This window comes from Gavia stellata, chromosome 28 (assembly GCF_030936135.1).
Source record: "Gavia stellata isolate bGavSte3 chromosome 28, bGavSte3.hap2, whole genome shotgun sequence".
NCBI lineage: Eukaryota > Metazoa > Chordata > Aves > Gaviiformes > Gaviidae > Gavia > Gavia stellata.
The window spans coordinates 2197819-2218700 of NC_082621.1; the positions used below are offsets into that span (position 1 = coordinate 2197819).

Sequence of the window (20882 nt, forward strand, 5' to 3'; positions counted from 1 at the left end):
ACCTGCCTGGAGGCTGGCGAAGAGGGAACCCCACCCTTGCTTCAGGCGGGTGGGGCGCTGAGCAGCCTCCCCTGCCTCAGTTTCCCCAGGGCAGTGCTGCGTGGGAGCCAAGACATCATCCCCCAGCTTGGGGGGGGGGGGGGTGTCAGGCCCTGCCGTGGGGACCGTGCTCGTGCCCACCCCCGTACCGCACTCGCCACCCTCAGCCCCACAGGGGCATCCCACCTGTGTGCCGTCCCCCCCATTTCCATCCCATGGCCGGGGGGGCCGGGCACTGCCGGACTGAAGCCCGGGACCATATGGGGAACCAGCGGGCGACCTTCTCCCCCCGGCTGCTGAGGGGGCTGCGGGAAGGGGGGATGCTGGGAGGAAAATTCCCAGCCCCGTTGCCATGGCTTCCCATCAGGATGCGCTTGCATCATGGCCAGCCTGAGGTGGCCGGGGTGTGGGGGTCCCCATGGGGCTCAGGGCGGGGGGCTCCCTGGCAACGCGGCCTGCCTGAGCGGGAGCGCGTGGACAGGCGGGGGGGCTCCGGGCGGGCAGTGCCAGCAGATGAACATGTTTTGGAGCCGGTGACGTCTGCTCCAGCATCACCGAGGGAGGAAAACAGGCGCAGAGCATGAGTCTGGCCCCACGGAGCAGAGCAGGCTCCCGGCCGGCTCGGGCACCCTGCCCACCATGACCCCCCCGGGCCGGCCGGCAGGGCCGCAGGGGGCCGGGGGGCTCCGCTGAGCCCCAGCCATGGGGCCGTGGCAGTGGCCGCTGCTCTGGTGCTTGCATGCGGCGCTGGTCCGCACAACCATCCTCACGGGGGGCCAGCGCCCACAGGAGAGACCCCCCCAGCCGCCGGGATGGTCCCCGGCCCCGTCGTCCTCCTGGGCGCCCACGCTGGAGCCGGGAGCGGCGGGGGACCCCCAGGACTCGGCGGCGGCACTGGCTTTCCTGCAGACAGGCGATGCGCAGCAGCTGGCCCGGGTCAACTGCAGCCGGGGCGTCGCGGCGGGGGCACCCGGCCCTGGCCCCCCCCCGGCACTGCGTGCCACCCTGCGTGCCGCCCCCGAGGCGCTGGCCCAGGCCGCCAACTTCCTCAACATGCTCTTCCAGACCAACGACATCCGCGAAGCCAGCGTGGCCGAGGACGTGGAGTGGTACCAGGCGCTGGTCCGCAGCCTGGCAGAGGGGCACCCATGGGTGCGCCGGGCGGTGCTTGCCCTCGACGCCCACCCGCTGGCCACCAAGCCCCGGCTGATGCTGCAGGCCACCAAGGGGGACAGCGAGATCCTGCTGCAGGACGTCTCTTCTGCCGCCCCCAGCCTCGGCAACCTCAGCTGGGACAACGAGTGGTTCAACGCCCTCAGGTCCCAGCGGACCCTCCTTCTCCGCAAGCGCGTGCTCAGCAATGACCTGCGCAGCATGGAGACCCCCAAGTGGCAGCGGGGCGACAGCTACGTGGGGGAGCCGGGCCACGTGCGGTGGTCCCCGCCGTTCCTCGAGTGCCGGGATGGCAGGTTCCTGCCCGCCTGGGCGGTCACACTCTCTGCCGCTTTCTACGGGCTCAAGCCGGACCTCAGCCCAGAATTCAAGTAAGTGGTACCCGGAGGGGCTGGAGGGGGTATAAGGGGGCTGGGGGGTACCCCGTGTGCATGCTGGAGGGGGTGCAGCTGGAGGCATCACCCTGGGGTGCAGGCAGCATGGTGCGGGGTGTGTGCCAGGTTCCGGGCAGCGCGCCAGCCCCCTGCCTGTGTCCCCGTGCGCGTGTGAGCGTGCACATGCGTGTGTGTGGGTATTTGCACGTCCACAGGCACGGAGCTGCCCCCTCGGGGGTCCCCATGCTGCCCACCTCGGGCTGCCACCCTCAGAGCCCCCTGCCACAGCCGCACTGGGGGTGGGTGAGCTGGGCTGGGGCCCCTCCTGGGAGCTGGGGCGTCACCCCCGGGCTGGTGGGTCCCTGCTGCACCCCAGCACCCCCCGCATGAGTAGCCACGGTGGGAGGCGCTGGGGAGGGAAGGGGGCAGCCAGGCTTAGCCGCGGAGAGGAGACATGGCCCCATTTCCAAGGGGGAAGCCCCGTCCCCCTCGGAGACCCCAGGGAAGAGGGTCGGTCCCACAGGGCGAGGGATGGCATGTGGGGGCCACCCCAGCAGCTCCTGTTTCCCAATCGGTTGCATTAAAGCCCCTCTCAAGAGGCAGAATTCACACCCAGGAGCTGCTGCCCCTGCTCTTACCCCTGCCCCTGCCCCAGCTCCAACAGCCCCCAGACATGGCTCCAAGGGGGGACAACCCTCGCTGGGGGTCCGGGGACATTGCTAACACCTCGCGTTGCCCCACCAGTCCATGCACCAGCACCAGCCACCCCCGTGGCTGCGTCCTCCCCTGTCCCAGAGGCAGCGGTGGGGCACGGCCAGGCTGGGTGGGGGGCACAGGGCATGGGGACGCCCCACGCGGCCCCCGGGGCTGACCCCATCCCTCTGCGCAGGGGCGTCGTGCGGGTGGACATCGAGCTGCGGGATGTGGCCATCGACCAGTGCGCCAGCGGGCCGGGCTGGTTTGCGGACACGCACCGCTGCGACCTCAACAGCACCCAAGTATCGGCCGCTGGCACCCGGCACCCTGCACCCCATCCCCTCACCCAGCAGGGCTGGGGCTCCCCCGCACCGAACCGTCCCCTTCCCTGTCCCCCCGGCCGGGCTGTCCCTGCCGTGTGTCCCTCCCTCCGGGCTGAGCTTTATCCTCTCCCGGCCGATCCATCTGCTTCGTTCAGCTGCTCTCGGCGCTGCAGCTGAGGGGTTTATTGTGCAAATCTTCCTTCCCCACCGCCAGCAGCAGAGTGTGACCTGGCTGCTCCCTGCCCGGGCACCGCGGGGACGGCCGGGCTCCAGGGGCTGGCAGCCGGTGGGCGAATCACCCTGACCAGTAGCCCCCAGTTCCCTCCGGTGGTGCCCACCCCGGCGAGCCGGTGATGCCCAAGTGTGTTTCGAGGCTCGGCACAACTGGCAGCATCCCTGGCTGGGGCAGACCCCGCGGCCCCCCCAGCTCAGTGCGGATCAGGGTCCAACCCTGAAGGCAATAAACTGTCCCCAAGTGGGAAAGGCGTCACCAGCTTCTCCTTCCTGCCAGTGCCCCGCGGGCGATGCCCTCCGGAGGGACGGGCTCTGCTGCCGGGCATCTCTCCAGAAAACAACAATACCCAGAAAAGCTGCCAGCCCGGCCCGTTCAGGGCAGGATCCGGCCGTGGGGGATTAGGGCAGCAGTGCCCTGCCTGCTGCTGCCGTCACGGCCGGGCAGGATTAGTGCGCTCTGCTGCATTAGGTGTCCATTTAGGTTTTAGGGAAGGATTTGGGGGCCAAGCTTTGGCTTTTAATTCTTAAATGTTTAACCACTGATTCCTCCTAGGCGTGGGGGAGGACGGCGTGGGGTCGTGTACCCACGAGCCGGGGGCTGCTGGAGCCCCTGGTGCAGGGGGGGATGTGGGGCCGGGGGGAGCACACGGGGTGCAGGACGAGCCCTCACCCTTCCGTGCATCTCAGCCTGTCTTCTTCAGTGTGTCCCCCAGGAAAGCCGCAGCTTCGTCCTCGGGAGGTACCTGTGCCGGTGCAAGCCGGGCTTTTACGGGGCCGGCGGAGTGGCCAGCAGTGCCTGGGCAGGTGGGTGCCGTGCCCGGCCCCGGGGTCCCCGTTTCACCCAGTGGCACATGGCTACAGCAGCGGGGTCCAGGGCTGGGGGGGCTTTGGGAAGCCCAAGCACGTGCCCTGGCAAGGAAAGCACTGCATCCGTGATCCAGTGATTCCACCCAGCCGTCGCTCTGTCCCCAGGCGCGGCGGGGGCGGACGGGGGGTCCCGGCTGGCATGCCGGCCCTGCCGCCGGGGATGCGCCACCTGCGAGGACGACGCACCCTGCCTGATCCAGGAGGACCGGGCGCTGCGGGCAGCCGTCCTCTCCTGCCAGGCCTTCTGCATGCTGGCCGTCTTCCTCAGCATGCTCGTCTCCTACCACTTCCGACGGAGCAAGGCAAGCGTCCCTGCGTCCTCGCCTCTGCTTGTCACCCCCTGCCCTGCTCTCCTCCCACCCCCAAACCCCGCGGTCTCTCGGGGGGTGGATGTCACAGCAGTGGGAAGGATGTCACAGCCCGGCACGCTCGGAGGGATCTCCCTGCCCTGGCTCCATCCCCTCCGGGCACCAGCCGAGGCTCCCGGCTGCACCCTCACGCCTCTGTCCCTGCAGAGGATCCGGGCATCAGGAGTCGTCCTCCTGGAGACGATCCTCTTCGGGTCCCTCCTCCTCTACTTCCCCGTGAGTATCTAGTCAGCCCCGGGGCTGAAAACCTCTGGGCTGGGGTGTAAGAGCATTTTCAGCCTGGCCGGCTGCCCCCCAGGCAAGGGCGTCGAGCTGACCCCAAGCAGGTCATGGGCACAACTCCACCTAATTGTTAATTTTGCTGGCACGGCCCCCGGCTGCTGCGGTATAAACCTTCTCAGGAAACCAAATCCCTTTTCTCCTGCTGGCTGCGGGAATTAATCCCTGCCCAAATCCCCTCTCCCTCCCGCAAGACCTGTGGCGGATGCTGTAGAGCCAAGGGGGAAGGGTGGCAGTGGGGCTGGCCCAAAAGCGCGTGGTTTCCGAGTCTCCGGCATTTGCTACCCCCCCTGGCAGGCAGGATCCGGCCCCGTGCCGCCCGCCGACCCCTCTCTCCCACCGCCCCAGGTGTTTATCCTGTACTTCAAGCCGAGCATCTTCCGCTGCATCGTCCTGCGCTGGGTGCGCATGCTCGGCTTCGCCATCGTCTACGGCACCATCACCCTCAAGCTGCACAGGTAGCCAGGGTGGGGGGGCCGGATGCTTGGGACCCCCGCAGCGGGGACCGGCTGGGGGCTCACCCCTCTGTGCCTCGCAGGGTGCTGAAGGTGTTCCTGTCCCGCACGGCCCAGCGCGTGCCCTACGTGTCGAGCGAGCGGGTGCTGAGGATGCTGGGGCTGATCCTGCTCCTGGTGCTGTGGTTCCTGGCGGCCTGGACCATCGGCATGCTGGAGAACGTCGACAAGAACATCCCGCTGGTGATCCGCACCCAGACGGCCCACGGGCTCCACTTCTACATCTGTGGCCATGACCGCTGGGACTACATGATGGTGATCGGTGAGAGCAGCCCCCGCGGTGTCCCGGGGGTCCCCACTGCCCCAGGACCCCATCCTGTAAATGTAGCGTCTGGAGTTTTAATTTCCTTGTCCATTTAATCTGCCTGGAGCCTGCAAGCAGGGCCAGGGCACCCGAGCTGCCTCCCACCCTCTCCTCTGAGCATCCCCAGGACTCGCGCTGGCGCAGGGTAAATCACCCGGTGCAAGCAGTGAGTCCCGGTGGCCTTCGGGCAGGCTGTGCCGGAGGATGCTCTGCACCGGACCCAGCTCCGACCACGGCACGTGCCGACAGCAGCCAGGGTGAACGTGCTAGGCTGGATGCACCCTGAGGCTGGGAGGTCCCAGCGGGCAGCAGCACCCACCCTGCAGCTCAGCACCCATCGGTGCCACCATCGGTGGCACCCACCCTCAGCACCCATCGGTGCCACCCAGGAAAACACGCTGACAGCCGCAGGGTGATGGGGCTGGATGTTCAGCATCGCTCCCCGGCTCTCTCCCACAGCTGAAATGCTGTTCCTGCTGTGGGGCAGCTTCCTATGCTACGCCACGCGCACCGTGCCCTCCGCCTTCCACGAGCCCCGCTACATGGGCATCGCGCTCCACAACGAGCTCATGATCTCGGCCACCTTCCACGTGGTCAGGTAGGGTGCGGGGCCGCGACGGGGCTGGGAACCGAGATTCCCATCCCCGGCAATGCGGAGGAACCGGTGGCAAATCCCTGAAGCCAGCAGGTTCCCTGCATGGGTCCCCGGGCAGGGTGGAGGCTGCGGGGTCTGGAGGTGGGGAGGGGGCTGCGGGTGCCTCTGCGGGACCTGGCGCTGCCCTCCTCGCCCCTTCCAGGTTCATCATGGTCCCCTCACTGCACCCCGACTGGACCCTGCTGCTCTTCTTCGCTCACACCCACAGCACCATCACCATGACCCTGGCGCTGCTCTTCATCCCCAAGGTAACACCCGGCCCAGGGACTTGGGGAGATGGGGCTGGGGTCCCCTGGCATTTCAGGGACCCCTCAGCGAGCTCGTCCCTCACCACCCCCAGTTCCTGCACGCCGGCTCGCCGCTGCGGGAGGAGATCGCGGCTGAGGTCTACGAGGATGAGCTGGACATGCGGCGCTCGGGCTCCTGCCTGAACAGCAGCATCGCGTCTGCCTGGAGCGAGCACAGTCTCGACCCCGATGACATTCGGGTGGGTGGCACACTCAGGACCTTCTTTTGACGCTAGCTATGCAGCCCCGCGCAGAGTAAGAGGTGCCTTTTGCAATCTTTCTCCTGATGCAAAGCAGAGGGGGGGGAAGACGGGGGTGCAGGGTGAACCGCCACTGTCCACGGGCGTGGAAACCTGCTGCATCCCCTGGGTTGGAGGGACGGGCAGCACGGGGGCTTGGGGACAAGGGGACAGCCTGGCCCTAGGGGCCAAGCCGGGGCTTTGTGGGGTCGCGCCCCCCCCGCGCGGTCCCATTGTACGTGCTCTCCTCTCTCTCTGCCGCGTCCCCCCGCCCGCGGCGCGCAGGAGGAGCTGAAGAAGCTTTACACGCAGCTGGAGGTGCACAAGTCGCGGAGGATGGCAGCCAACAACCCCCACCTCCCCAAGAAGCGCAGCTCCCGCCGCAGCCTGGGCCGCTCCATCGTGCGCCGCGTCGCTGAGCTGCCCGAGGCCGTGGCACGCCGCAGCAGCGGCGGGGAGCAGGTGGGCACCCCAGCACGCCACGGCTCCTCGGCCAAGCGGCTCCCCAACGCCAGCGGCACCAGCCTGCGGATACGGAGTGATGGCTCCCGGCGCCGCGCCGCAGCCCTGCGCAAGTCCCGCAGCACCGAGGGTCCCACGCAGGAGCCCTGGGGAGGCTCGCCTGCCCTCGGCCCCCCTGGGGAGCCTGTGCCAGGGAGGAAGACGATGGCGGTGATGGCCTCGGAGCAATCCGACAGCGAGTCCCTCGACGCTGCCCCGCTGGTGTGCAAGTCGGCCAGCGCCCACAACCTGGCGGGGCACGAGCAGCACCCCCAGCTCCGCGCAGCCCCCTTGCAGAAGTCACTCAGCGTCATCGCCGGTGCACGGGAAGAGGCCCTGCTCGCCACCAGCCGAGCCGCGCGGGAGGAGTGGCATCACAACTGGCACCCATCCGCCCTGTCCGTGGAGCACTGCACAGGGCAGGGAGCACCCAAGGAATCCGGGAAGCCCCAAAGCCCCGGTGCAGCTGGTGCCCTCCCGCCAGCCAGCTCCAGCCCCGCCGAGGGGTGCTCCCAGGAGGACATGTCCCCCCCGGGTGATGGCAAGATGCAGAAACACGTCACCTACGCACCCATCAAGAGCATCAGTGTTGACAGCTCCCATCTCCCCGGGCGGGTGCGGGTGGCGGTGAGGAGGACCCCCCCGCTGCCCCCCGTCCGCTACCAGAGCCTAGTGCAGCGTGCCGCGCCGGCGGGCGACAGCCCAGAGCCAGCGGAGCCACCCACGGACCCCCCAGCACGGGCGGGAGAGCCAGAGAGGACACCAGAGGGGTCTGCGGAAGAAAAGCCGGGGCGTGCGTCCCCCCCGGCAGGGAAGGGCAGGCTGCTGACCGCAGCGTCCATCCCGGCACAGGTCTGCCCCTGGGAGCTGGTCCAGGAGGAGATCCTGAGCTGGAAGCAAAAAGCTGCCGAAGCAGCAGACTCGGGGACCCCCGGTGATGCAGCAGCCACCCCCCCCAGCCTCAAGCCACCCATCCAGAAGACCTCCCTGCGGGGCCTGGGACTCGCCATCAAAGCCTTCAACCGCTCCAGGGGGAAAAGCATCCTGAGAGGGAAGAGGGAGGGCGAGGGGAGCCTCAGGAGGAGGGGGTGCGAGCGGGAAGCGGGGGGCAGGAGGGAGAGGCCCAGCCTGGCAGACATGTCCGCTGTGTCCCTTGGGGCGATCGGCCGAGACCCCACCGCCAAAAGCCCCGAGTGGAGCAGGCGGAGGCCCGGCAGCGAGCCCACCGCCCGCCCGCGGCACGGGGAGACGGGAGCCCCGGCTGTCCCCGCAGGAAAAGGAGCCTTGCTGCGCCAGGAGGCGATTGCTTCCCAGGAGGACAGCGGGGTCCCGCTGGGTGGGGAGAGCCCGGCCAAGGTGCTGGAGAAGGGGGGCAGCCAGCCCGAGCCCCTCGGTCCCGGGGGGAGCTGGGGCACCGAGAGGGTCCCTGCAAAGAGCCGGGATGTGGAGGCAGCCCCGGCTGCAGCTGGGAAAGCCGGGAGCGCAGCGGGCAGGCAGGCAGTGGTCTGTCCTGGGGAAACCCAGGCAGATGCAAGCAGTAAAACAGAAATTTGCCCCTGGGAGGAGAGTGGGGGTGAGCACCGGGGGCCAGGCAGAGCCCCAGGGAAGGGCGGCAGCGAGGTGGATCCCGGGTGCTCCGGGGAAGAGCCAGGCATGGAAAAACGACCAGCAAAAACCCCAGAGCTGCCCAAAGCAGCTTCGGAGACAGCGGGCACAGCGGAGGACAGGATGGCTGAGGTTTGTCCGTGGGAGACCGAGGAAGGAAAAAGGACCGTCAGAGCAGAAATCTGCCCCTGGGATGTGGAGGGGGCTCAGCCGGAGCAAGAGAGGCAGGAAGGGGAGAGGAGGCCACGGGCCAAGTGGGTCCAGAGCATCAGACCAAAATCACTGGGTTTGCTGACAGCGCAGGAGAGCGGGAGCAGCCTACAAGCGCCCGGCCAGCCCTGGGGCAGCACCGGCAGCGAGGGACCTCCACCAAAACCTGCCCCCAGAAGCTCTGAGCTCCCAAAAGTGACCTCGGGGAGCCCAGCAAGTACACGGGCTTCAGTTTGCCCCTGGGAAGCAGTGGGAGCTGATAGCGATGCAGAAGTTTGCCCTTGGGAAAGGAGAACAGCCTTATCCAATGCAGGGAAATTAGATGATGGTGAAATTTCCCGAGTGAAAATCGGGATTTCCCCGCAGAGAGCAGCCCCGAGGGGCACGGGAGAGACGGGTCCGGCTGCAGACAAGGGGAGCAGCCAGCGGGGATCCCCCCGCCCCGGGGAAGGTGCGGAGCAGCCTGGCACAGGGCTCGCGGCAAAAGACCCGGCTCTGCCCAAAATGTCATCTAAGCAAGCAGGAGCCATTGACAGCAAAAAGGCCAACATTTGTCCATGGGAAGTGGAGGATGAGCCGCTTGCTAAAACAGAAATCTGCCCTTGGGAAGCGCCTGCAGGGCCATCGGGGACAGAGAGACCGAGTCAGGACACACGTGGGACTTCCAAAGGGGAAAACAAACCAGGATCTGGAGGACTTGAAGATATCAAAGCAAAGCTGGCAGACACGGGTGGCCATCAGCCAGACCACAGGGACACCAGGACCTTTGCAAAGCTCATTAGGAAAAGCCCGGAGTGCTCAAAAGCAGAGTCCAAGACATCCCAGAGCACGGTGAGCATAAAGGAGGCGGTCTGTCCCTGGGAGAGCCTGGGCACGGAGCAGCCCCCAGAACAACCTCGTGCCAGGAGGGCAGCGCTGCCCAAATCGCCTTCGAGGAAATCCCAGAGCGTGGAGAGCCTGAAGGCAGAGGTCTGTCCTTGGGAGAGCCTGGGCATGGAGCAGCTCCCAGAAAAACCCCACGCTGCGAGCCCCATGCTGCCCAAATCACCTTCAAAGAAATCCCAGAGCGTGGAGAGCCTGAAGGCAGAGGTCTGTCCTTGGGAGGCTCTGGAGGTCAAAGTCACTGATAAAGCAGAAATCTGTCCCTGGGATGCGGCTGCTCCACCATCAGGTAAAGAGAAATCAAGACAGGACAAAGGTGCTCTGTCCGTAGTGAGCAGAAGCCCTTCTACAGGTCAAGGTCTCTTGAAAGAGATTGCAGACAGCACATCTGCAAAGAAGGAGAAAGCAAGTGGAGACCGTGAGTCCATCTGTCCCTGGGAGAGCATGGACATGGAGGGCTCCTCCACGGGGTACAGCACGAGGAGCACAGAGCTGCTGAAAGCCACCGCCAAGAAATCGGACATCTTGGGGAGCACGAAGGCTGAGGTCTGTCCCTGGGAGAGCCTGGGCATGGAGCAGCCCCCAGAAAAACCTCGTGCCAGGAGCCCAGCATTGCCCAAATCGCCTTCAAGAAAATCCCAAAACGTGGAGAGCCTGAAGGTGGAGGTCTGTCCTTGGGAGGCTCCGGAGGTTGAAGCCAGTGATAAAGCAGAAATCTGCCCCTGGGATGTGGCTGCACCTTCCTCTGATCAACCAAAGGCAAAGCAGGGTCCTGGGGGGGCTTCAAAGGGGGACAAGCGCATCACGCGCCAGGCAGCGTTAGCCAGCCCGGTGAGATCCCTGGAGAAGGGCAGCAGCGAGCGAGAGGCTGTCTGTCCCTGGGAGAGCCTGGGCACGGAGCAGCCCCCAGAAAAACCCTGTGCCAGGAGCCCAGCGCTGCCCAAATCGCCTTCAAAAAAATCCCAGAGCGTGGAGAGCCTGAAGGCAGAGGTCTGTCCTTGGGAGCTTGAACCCACTGATAAAGCAGAAATCTGTCCCTGGGATGCGGCTGCTCCACCGTCAGGTAAAGAGAAATCAAGACAGGACAAAGGTGCTTTGTCCATAGTGAGCAAAAGCCCTTCTACAGGTCAAGGTCTCTTGAAAGAGATTGGAGACAACAGCACGTCCAGGAAAAAGGAGAAAGCAAGCGGAGACCGTGAGTCCATCTGTCCCTGGGAGAGCACGGACATGGAGAGCTCCTCCACGGGGTATGGCACGAAGAGCACAGAGCTGCTGAAAGCCACCGCCAAGAAATCAGACATCTTGGGGAGCACGAAGGCTGAGGTCTGTCCCTGGGAGAGCCTGGGCATGGAGCAGCCCCCAGAAAAACCTCGTGCCAGGAGCCCAGCGCTGCCCAAATCGCCTTCAAAGAAATCCCAGAGCGTGGAGAGCCTGAAGGCGGAGGTCTGTCCTTGGGAGGCTCCAGAGCTCGAGTCCACTGATAAAGCAGAAATCTGTCCCTGGGATGCGGCTGCTCCACCATCAGGTAAAGAGAAATTAAGACAGGACAAAGGTGCTCTGTCCATAGTGAGCAGAAGCCCTTCTACAGGTCAAGGTCTCTTGAAAGAGATTGCAGACAGCACATCTGCAAAGAAGGAGAAAGCAAGCAGAGACCGTGAGTCCATCTGTCCCTGGGAGAGCCTGGGCACGGAGCAGCCCCCAGCAAAACCCCACACCGGGAGCCCAGCGCTGCTCAAATCACCTTCAAGGAAATCCCAGAGAGTGGAGAGCCTGAAGCCTCCGGAGTTTGAAGCTGGTTTTAAAGCAGAAATCTGCCCCTGGGAGGCAGCTCTACCTCTGCCAGAGAAAGGAGCAGCCCCGGGTATGGCAGGCCTCCCACCGAAAATAGCGGGTGCCTCCAAAGCACTGGAGAAGAGGAGTAGTGAGCATGAGGCCATCTGCCCCCAGGAGAGCCTGGGCACGGAGGAGCCCTCCCTGAAAACTGCAATGCGGAAAGAGCCGTCCAAGAAGTCCGACAGCATGGAGAGCAGGAAATCTGATATTTGCCCCTGGGAAGGAGCAGAGCCCATGGGCTTGGAGAAGGAAAGCTTCAAACCAGGCGTGCACCCAGAGGGAGCTGACAGAGCATTCCCCCCGGGGACAGGGAAGTCAAAGCCGGTGGCAGAAGCCAGCACCATGTCTCCAACAGCCCTGCTGAAAAAATCCAAGGGCAGATCTGACGGTGAGGCTGAGCACAAGCCCCTGTGCCGCATCCTGCCGGGCATCCAGCCCCCAAGGGGCCCCAGAGCAGAGCCACTGCCTCGGGGAGCGAGCGCGGCTCCCACGGCGGGCAGCAGCCCCAGCCCAGGCGCTAGTGTAGCCGAGGTTTGTCCCTGGGAAGCAGAAGATACTCCGCCAGCATCTAACAAGACCGGCACAGACACAGAGAAAACCTCTGAAGTGTGTCCATGGGAGGTGGAGAGCGTGGATCCCACCCCAACCCTCCGCAGGCAGGGCAGAGCCGGAGCGAGCCCCCAGGACAGAGGCAGGGGTGCGAGTGAAACTAAACCCGACGTCTGCCCATGGGACCATGAGTAGCTCCCTCCTTCTGGCCACCGGCTAGATGCAGACACGGCTTTCACGAACAGAAAGTCTTGCCCTGAAGGCTGTTGCCTACCTGCACAGCCCAGACAGGGACAGAAGCGTCCACCAAAGCCAACGGCATGGCCGCACTCCCAGCGGGCTCCAGTGGTGGCCATCAAGCAGCCAGGCTTGGGGATCAACGCAGCGAGGGGACAGCTAACATCTCCTGCCCTCATCGAAGCACTCAAGCCAGGCGGTAGCCTGCAAATGCCACCCGTCACTTACCCACGGGTACCCAGCCCAGCGCAGGGCCCCTTGGTCCAAGCGGGGCACGTGAATGCATTAAATGACCCGTGGTGCCAGCCTCGCTCGCTTCCACCAACACAGCAGACACAGAGCTGTGGCTTGCTAGCTAGAGACGCTCACCCGCAAGCTCTCCAGCAGTTGAACGTTCTCCTACCGCCTGGGGAGCTTTGCGCCTCTGGCACAGCGAGGAACGGCTTGGCTGGCACCCCGAAATACGCAGTCCCGCAGCCTCAGCAAGCTGGACGCTTGGAGGACCAGGCGGCAAGCTCTCCATCCTAAGCCAAATGGAACAAGGGGAGAGTCAAACCAGGGGCAGCAAAACGATGCAACCGGGGAGGAAAACAGCTTTCCAGGGTTTCTGCAGCCCAGCTGATCTCCCCCAGCGCTGCCATCACCTCCATTTTAAATCAGGGTGGTTTCTGTACGCACTGCTAGGACCAGGCAGGTTTTGAAGCCTGGGATAAAGAGACGTCGTTTCCAGCCAGCCCCACGACACATTTTGCTTCCTTGACACAAAGTCATTTATTTTTAAACATCCTCTGAAGTCACCGAGCCAGCCACAGGACTTCCACGCGCACCAAGCAAACCTTTCTGCTGTGTTTTGGTCCAGCGACGCCAGCCCAGCGTGTGAACACTGCACTTTGGCAATGCCCACCACCACCTCTGTTCCGTCACTTGACCTGGGTGGGACAAACCAGCCTTCAGGCCTCCCCACTGCTCTGCTTTTAGAAACCTCTGCATCCATGAAGGCTGAGATGGGTATTCCCGCTACCAACCTCCTCTCCGACTAGCTTTACGGCACTGCTACACTTTTAATTCTTGCAGCAACTCAGCTGTAAAGGTGTTTGTCTTAACTAACGATGCCACTAACTCTTCAAAGCACTTTGTCATTACTGGTTTCTTCTTCACTCATACCATGTGTGCACGTGTGTACATTCACCATGTGCACAAACATGCCCAGGGCTCACCTTCCCACCACAGGAGGGTTTTTTCCATCAACATTTCCACTGGCACTAGCAAGCCTTCACTTTTACAGCCCATCTGTAGAAGCGCTGGATGCCTTTTGTCATCCCACATTCCAACTTCTCCCTGTATTTGCAAGACCCATTCTGTTTGGGGCAGAGATGCAATAGACCCCTGTATGACAGAGAAGATGCTGAGACCACAGAGGCACTACGACCTCCAGAGCACCAGACAGAGCTCCCGGGTTTGCCGTTACACCAGCCCACCCACTCACAAATGCGCAAAGGAAGGGACGTGGGGGAGAAGCCTCCGGGTCAGCAAGGTAGCAGCTGGGAAGCAACAAAGCCTCCAGTCTCCCCTGGTTTGTCCCTCTGCTCCACTTAGACAGAAGCAAATAAAAACAGAGACAGCAAAAGTGAAGGTTTCTGTTCTCCCTCTGGTCTCCATGCAAGGCTGGGGCTCAGGGCTCGTCCTGCTGTTTGTCATTTACTTCCACTCTCCTTAGAAAGTGGTGTTGCTGTAGCGTGCTGCCTGCGGTCTTCAGCACTGAATGTCAAACGATCATCCAATTGTGTAAGTAAGTGTACATACAGAGAATAAAAAGTATTATCTACAGAGCACGCACTTAGTGGCTGATTTATGGGGTGTGGGTAAGACACTAAATATGCTCAAGGAAGAGGTACAACAGAAAGCAGTGAGGCTGTGAAGGAAACCCAGGAACAGAAGTGGTTTAAGTTGCAGAGGTTTGAATATTGGCAAAGGAGATGGGGAGCCACGCGCTGCCAGGCTGGAAGGAAAGGCCATTCTCCCAGAAAAGCCAGCCACTCCACCAGAAAACATCCTTTCATTCAGAGCCAGAGCTGAAGAACCTTGTCTGCTGGTCTTGCTTGAGGAGTCACATCCATACCTGCTTGCGAGCTGCCTGAGTCACACCAGACACAAACCAGGCAGCTCACACTAATTTATTTTAGCTCCTAGCCCATCTCACATATGCTGGAGCACTGAATCTCTCTTCAGCTCATGAATGAAGCGTAGGCAGAAGGCTCAATATAGTAGGTTCTTTCAGGAAAGGCAGACAGATTGTGACACCCCTCTGATTTCCAAAAAGACGAAAGGGATTCCATCGCTGGCTCCTCTCCTAACAGAGCATAAAGATGATGGTATTCTGCCCTTTCAAAAGAACATCATTCACAAGAAACACTGAACGACTCTGCAAGCATAAGGAGCCGTAACTCTTCCACCGCATACTCTGTAAAATCTCTTTCAAGGAAGAAGAAAAAAACGCACTTAACTCTCACAAGCTCTGGAAAACGGCAGAGTTAAAAAGCAAGACAAGGTTAAAAAAGAAAATGTTTCATTGATTGATGACTAGCGAGTATTTTGCGCTGTGACTAGGAGTAAATGGAACTTATCTGAGCAAAACACAGCAAGAACAGATTAGCAGAGTGCGCTGGTTTACTCCCAGCCACGGAAAAAGGTAACCTCTGGGTACGTGTTTTCCTAACCCACACAGCCTGCAAAACCAGGGGACCTGATGCGAATGTCATCATGTCCACAGGATGGTGCCAGCCACTCACTAACAACATCCCATCGCTGAATTCACGAGTGTCTGTAACAAATGCACCAAAACCCATCAGCTATGAGAAACGCTGCTTTTCCAGAGGGCATTGATTGACACAAAACACTGACCTTAGGAGTCAAAAAATTTTATTAAATTATCAGTGCTCTGCTGTAGCCCCTTTGGGAAGCTTGGCCGTTAACAAGCACCCACTCAGAAGAGTCCAACTGCAGTACCCACACAGGAGAATTTGATTTAAAGTGTGCTTTCTGCTCTTCTCCGTTTTCTGTTAAAAGAAAGCAGCCTGGGAGTCAGTACAGAGAGGGAAAGAGGATGGGAAAAGAAAGTACCAACACCTACTGCTGCAAGTTTTAATGAAAGCCCACCAGGTCTATGACACTTCCCATGGAAGTGCCAAATATCCCCTGTCTGGGCAGACTTCTGCTGCCACGGGCTCTCACAATGCAGGTGCAGGACAGAGGTTAGCCTAGAGAGCGGTTCTGAAGAGAACAGACTTCTCGTCTTCACAGAAACACAGAGAGGGTTAAGCTGCAGCACACCAAGTCTACTCGGACAGAGTAAACCTCTCTTCTCAGAGCTCATCCAAATCCCCCTCCCAGGCCCCTCTCGCTCCTTTAAAGACAACTTATTAGTGACTGGAGTCCATTTCTGAAGCCGCTTTGTTTGTTGACTGCTCACTGGAAAGGCACAGCCATGTCCAACCCACTACCTCCGCAGACATTCTCCACTTCTTCCCCCCCCCAGAGTGGTTTGCGCTGTTGTCTCTGTACAGGCTCTGGAACCTCCTACTTCGTTTCTCCATACTCTTGTGAGGCATCCAAGGTTGGGCCAGGAATCATCACCGTCTGAAAAAGCAAGGAACAAAATCAGCACAACACAGAGCAGCTCTGAACTGCCGTAACAGGAACTGTTCATGTTACAGAGCGTGAAAAAGGGTGGGCAGGGGGTTCTGGCAGTGCGACAGCCTTGCACAGGAAGGTGACCAGATGGCAGCAGCATGGGGGAGGACGCAGAGGGGGAATGGGATGACATGCCTTGTACTACACTATAGTTCCCACCTCCTTCCTCCCTCAGACCTGTTTTTAGTAACACAGGAAGACAGAGCACCTGCATCACTTTGCCAGGCTATGTACAGGGAGCAGTAACCCTAATTACCCTAATAGCTAAGTTATCACATACATGTCAAATGCCCTCAGCCTCCTGTTACAGCTTCCAGGTGCTAGAGGCTGATAATCCCACATTAATAAATAGGTCTGCTTGCACATTAATGGACCACCTTCCCATTACAGGAAGCTCAGCTTTGGTTTTGTCCAGAATTAACTAGGGACCTGTGTTTCACAGACACCGGCCATGCGGGTGCCTTCTCCTGGCATTACCTTAACAATGGGGTCCTTTGGTGGAGCCCACTCTGGAACGATCTTGCCGTGCATCCTCCACGTGCCATAAGGGTTGACCAAGTACCTCTCAAACACGACATACTCCAAAACATCCTTGGGCACCTGCTCCCCACCATACATCAGCCGCCCAAAGCGGTCATAGATTGCCAGAATCTGTAAACAGAGGCAAGAAACTTCCATTGGGCTGGCAGCAAGTTGGAATCAGTTGGGAAACGCGAGGGGCACAAGGGGATGTACCTGCCGCGTGTGCATCCGCACCGTCACCTGGCCGTACAGGTTGCCTCGATTCACAATGCTATCGCATCGAACATGAACCACTCTTGGAGGCTCTAGCGACTCCACAAAACTCCACCGGATGGTCTTGTACCTGTTCCCACGGACCATTTCCTATAAAGAAAAATAAGGACCAACTTAATTAGGATGTGAATTGAATGACAAGCAAACTACTACATGTAATGAAGCACTTACTCATTAGCTATTACTTAGGCTTGTGCTTTCCCTCCCTGCTCTGTCTTTATTGTATCCAGGAAAAAATGACACAGATAATGAGGTTCAGAGAGCCTTAAAGACCATGGAAGAAATCAAGGACACACTTAGCATTCAGATAAGCACTTACTGGGTAGCAGCGCTCTGTCACCAGGGAGTGAAGTTTCTGCTTGTTAAAACTGCAAGTGAAACACACAGTTACTGGAATACACATACTGTAAAAAGACTTACTCACAAATTCCTGCTTCCCCAGAAGACACACAATCTACTGGCAAAACAGAAATAGGGAAATTCTCAGCTGTGATCTCAGCACGAAATCAGAACGGGAACACAAGCTGGTTGACAAGACAAGACACAACATCCCTTGGAAGCCAATTACGACCTAAATGTTTTATCGATGTTTGGAATTGTAACCAACAATGATGCAGTTTTGAAATCTGTTCTATTACTGGAAAGTGGAGCAAGCCAGTGGAGTATCATTTCATAACCAAACAATTCCCTGCAGCGTGATTCTGAACAGCACCAACCACCCACTCATCTGCTGATAACACTAGTGGTGCAACAGCTCACCTGCTTTGCAGGTGAGGTCAGGTCAAGGTGAATTTTCTGCAACCTGCTTTTCATTATCAAAAGCAAAAGGGTACTGACCAAATCTCCAACGTGCTACTCTTCGCAGAGATGGGCACAGAAAAAGATAAAGTACTTGTTGCAGAGAAGGTACAAGGATTAGAAAGACAAGGAAGAAAAAGAGAGCATATGAGCAAAGAGAATCAGGTCCTACATAACCGCATCAGTCAGAGAAGGGGTCTTACTTTGCCAGGCAATTGTGAGCTTCAATAAATATCTCCTGTGCCTTCTCTGGGAAGGTTTTAGTGCTGAAATCCGGATCATGATCTTTTACCTTCCGCAGACTGAAAAGACAAGAAAAGCTCTACAGTAACTAAAGTACAACTTGGAGCCATCCCGCGTGTTTCAGATGATGACAGCGACCTTATCCTGCCCAAGCCTAGCTTTCACCAGGGAGCAACTGAGAACTGGAGACACCCCACTACGACATAACCTCCAGGTGCTCGTAACACAGACATAGTGCTGCAAACCCAAAGAATCCTCAAGAAAATGAGTGCACGCTGCATCCATTCACATCAGGACAGGTGCCTTAAGTTCATTCTCACCCCAGGGAATCCTGGTTAAGGGGTACAACAGCAACAACGGAAGAAGCGGGTAGAAAACAAAACACACCATCTCACCACTGCAAGACAGAACCGAGCAAAACTCTTGCACCGTAGACTAACTAAAAAGGAGGTACGTACGCTAGCTGGGAGGCGGCAGTATGCTTCAGCTTCTCCACCTTTTGCTTCAGCCCATCTTTGGATAGGGAAGTCAAGCGGGCATCGCCCTCAGGAGGGATGTATGGGTCTATAATATCAGCTGCATGAGAGAGAAGAAAGGTCAGGAGAAGGCTCAAAAACAGCAAAACGAAGGAAACAAAGAGGCAACACCCTGGCTGCCAGGGGCTGGAGAAGCAGGATTCCGCCCGATAATGTTTGCAAGACGAAATACGAGCGCAGAGAGAATTGCTAGTCTAACACAGCTTGTCAGCAGCGACAGGTGCCTGCTCTCCTCTTCCATACAGCCCAGGGTAGGAGGATAAGACATTTACAATTACATTTGGGTTGATGGTTGGGCTTGATGATCTTGCAGGTCTTTTCCAACCTTAATGATTCTGTGATTCTGTAATTAATAAGACACATTCAGCAGCAGGGAACGTGACCTCCCGTGCTATTCCTTGTCCCTAGGTACGAAGGGGCCAACAGCTCAACACACCTGCGAGGTAAAGCAGGGCAGCTGCTATCCCTCCCCAGGAGGCTGAGTGTGTAATTCAGTCTGTTGCAGACAGACACTCTCTGTCAGCATGGTCACATCGCTTAAGCTAGTTGCTCCATGCTGCTACTTTGCATTAGTTTTGCCCTTGCAAAGAGACCAAAGCAGGCTTTCTACCACCTGTGCAGGCCAAGTAGAAGGTCCGTTCTATACGTTCCTCAGGAAATACCATCCCCGAAGACTTGAGTCTCTTCTCCTTCTCTTCAGGGGACAGTTCTCTGGCCCATTCGGGGACAGAATACCTCTTCCTCGTTCTCACTGGGACAAAAAGACAGGCCGGAGCCACTCCAGCAGGACAGAACACAGACCCTGCAGCCTAAGGAAGAGAAATAACAAAGCCGTGGAGCTAGCCCAAGGGCCAAGAAACAATAACAACAACATGTTGATTTATTTCCCTTCACCTCTCCCAAACGCAGAGCAGCTGTAAATACACCTAACGCCACCACCTGTAGCCCTCCCTGTCCCATGGCCCTCCCCGCGTCCCCGACTCCCCACATCCCTTACCCCGTGGCTCCTCAGCGACTCCCCACATCCCATGGCCCCTCAGCCCGTTCCCCCGTCCCTCCCGCCGGGCCCCACCTGCCAGCACACCCGCAGGCCCAGCCGCCCCAGGCCCGCCTTCATGGCGGCCGCCATCTTCCCGCCGCGCAGCCCGCCGGGACCTGGGCGGGGCCGAGAAGGGCCGCGCGCGGAGGGGGCGGAGCCGGCGGGAGCCCGCGCCGCGGCGGCGAGTGGAAAATTCCATCGGCTGCGGGGGTGGGCGGGGCCGGGGGAGGCTCCGCCCCGAGCGCGCGGCGAGGGGACCCCGGTGCGTGGTGCAGTGCGCGGGGGGGGCCCGCAGCGTGCTCCAGCGGCGCCCCCGGTGCACCGAGAAAGGGGGGGTGGGCCACCCCCGTGCCGCGTGCGACAGGCGAGGGCCCCCCCCCGCCCCGCCCCGCCCCGCGCAGGGGGTGCTGGGGGTGGGGGACCCCCCGGGCCTGCGGAGCCCCCCAGCCTCCCCGGGGCCCGGTGCGGCCCCCCCAGCAGCTCAGCCGGGCTCCGGGCGCAGCAGCGGTCGGTGCCTGATGCTTATGGCATTTCAAATCTCAGCAAGGCTCCGGGCTGCCGGCGGAGGGGGGCTCCGGGGCGGGGGTCCCCGAATGTCCCGCGGGACAGCCTGGCGTGCCGGGGTGCGGGGGGGTGCAGCACCCATGGCCTATAGCAAACCACACCTAGCCAAAATTCCAGTTCCGGGACCCCCCGCAGGGAGACGGCTCACAGCTGCAGGGTGAGGCCCTGGTCCATCTTGCAGAGCCAAAGGCAAACGCGGCATGGGGGTGCGAACCCCGCGGGAGCTCGTCGGGAGGCTCCGGGCTGCGCTCCCTCTGCCTGGCCGTGCTCCCGGTTTGCTCCGGGGACTGTTGATCTTGGCTATGAGGAAGCGTTGCTCCATCGGACAGCTGGTTAATGTGTAGTGACGGCTCCGCTGTGCCCGAGACCGTTGATCCCAACCCACGCTGTTATCTGTGCCGGCGTGAGCGGGGCGAGCCGGGAGCAGCCCCGTGGGGCTGTGCTGGGGGGGGCCACGGACAGAACCGGGCACCTGTGGGTGGGGGGATTGCATCTGCGTCCCCATAGCGGCTCCAAAAGTCTGGCACGATGCTCATGGGGGCTCAAGAATAGGAGAGGGGGGATCCTCCCCGCTGCACCCTCGGTGGGAAAACTGGAGCCAGTTTCCCCTCTGGAAAACAGGGCTGAAGCCCCGGGGCCACGGAGCTGGTCCCGGAGCAGCCGGGGGCTGAGTCACTGGCCCCAGCGCCCCACGGCCCCAGTGCTTTCCCACGGCTCGGGACTCGTGGGGCTGGATTTTCCCAGCCTGTCTGGCTTTCCCGGCTGCAGAGCTGCCCTATGATGCCATCTCAGCCGGTTTTACCACCGTGGGCAGCCATTTCAGGGCTCTGGCAGCCCCCTGGGGCCACGTCCTCGCCGTGGGGCGCTGCTGGGGAGCACGGCCCAGGAGCATCCCCGCCTGCTGCGGTTTGGGCTGGGGCTCGCCCCAGCAGCAGTGGCCTCTGGGGACGCCACTTGACGGTGCCCCCAGCCCACATGTGACCTTCCCCTTTGCAAAACCACCACGTTGGGGTTTGCCCCATCAGAAAGCGGGAGCAGGGCTGGGAT

General features: G+C 60.7%; 2 protein-coding genes across 2 annotated transcripts; one reads left to right on the forward strand and one right to left on the reverse strand.

Moving 5' to 3' along the window:
- Window positions 1–741: 741 nt before the first annotated feature.
- On the forward strand, window positions 742–12128 carry GPR179 (G protein-coupled receptor 179). The gene is made up of 15 exons (XM_059830165.1): window positions 742–1583; window positions 2476–2584; window positions 3541–3643; window positions 3812–4008; window positions 4222–4290; window positions 4702–4811; window positions 4892–5130; window positions 5632–5770; window positions 5970–6075; window positions 6168–6314; window positions 6639–7256; window positions 7302–8265; window positions 8320–8663; window positions 9096–9956; window positions 10092–12128. Exons 1-15 carry the CDS (start codon window positions 742–744, stop codon window positions 12126–12128), a joined length of 6885 nt encoding a protein of 2294 aa, XP_059686148.1.
- Window positions 12129–15079: 2951 nt separating this feature from the next.
- MRPL45 (mitochondrial ribosomal protein L45) lies at window positions 15080–19361 on the reverse strand. The gene is made up of 8 exons (XM_059830348.1): window positions 19305–19361; window positions 18846–19041; window positions 18155–18272; window positions 17657–17755; window positions 16975–17023; window positions 16596–16745; window positions 16338–16511; window positions 15080–15806 (listed from the first exon to the last, which is right to left on the reverse strand). The coding sequence occupies exons 1-8, from the start codon at window positions 19359–19361 to the stop codon at window positions 15747–15749; spliced, it is 903 nt and encodes a 300-aa protein (XP_059686331.1). The 3' UTR covers window positions 15080–15746.
- Between the last annotated feature and the right edge of the window lie 1521 nt (window positions 19362–20882).

Bases quoted from the DNA above. Each gene is read 5' to 3' on its own strand.
- GPR179 (XM_059830165.1), top strand. From the start codon at position 742: ATGGGGCCGTGGCAGTGGCCGCTGCTCTGGTGCTTGCATGCGGCGCTG. The intron at 3,644-3,811 runs GTGGGTGCCGTG...CTCTGTCCCCAG, and splicing joins GGCCAGCAGTGCCTGGGCAG to GCGCGGCGGGGGCGGACGGG. The intron at 6,076-6,167 runs GTAACACCCGGC...CACCACCCCCAG, and splicing joins CGCTGCTCTTCATCCCCAAG to TTCCTGCACGCCGGCTCGCC.
- MRPL45 (XM_059830348.1), bottom strand. From the start codon at position 19,361: ATGGCGGCCGCCATGAAGGCGGGCCTGGGGCGGCTGGGCCTGCGGGTG. The intron at 18,273-18,845 runs GTGGTAGAAAGC...TCTCTCATGCAG, and splicing joins CTTCTACTTGGCCTGCACAG to CTGATATTATAGACCCATAC. The intron at 17,024-17,656 runs GTAAGACCCCTT...TTTCACTTGCAG, and splicing joins GCTCACAATTGCCTGGCAAA to TTTTAACAAGCAGAAACTTC.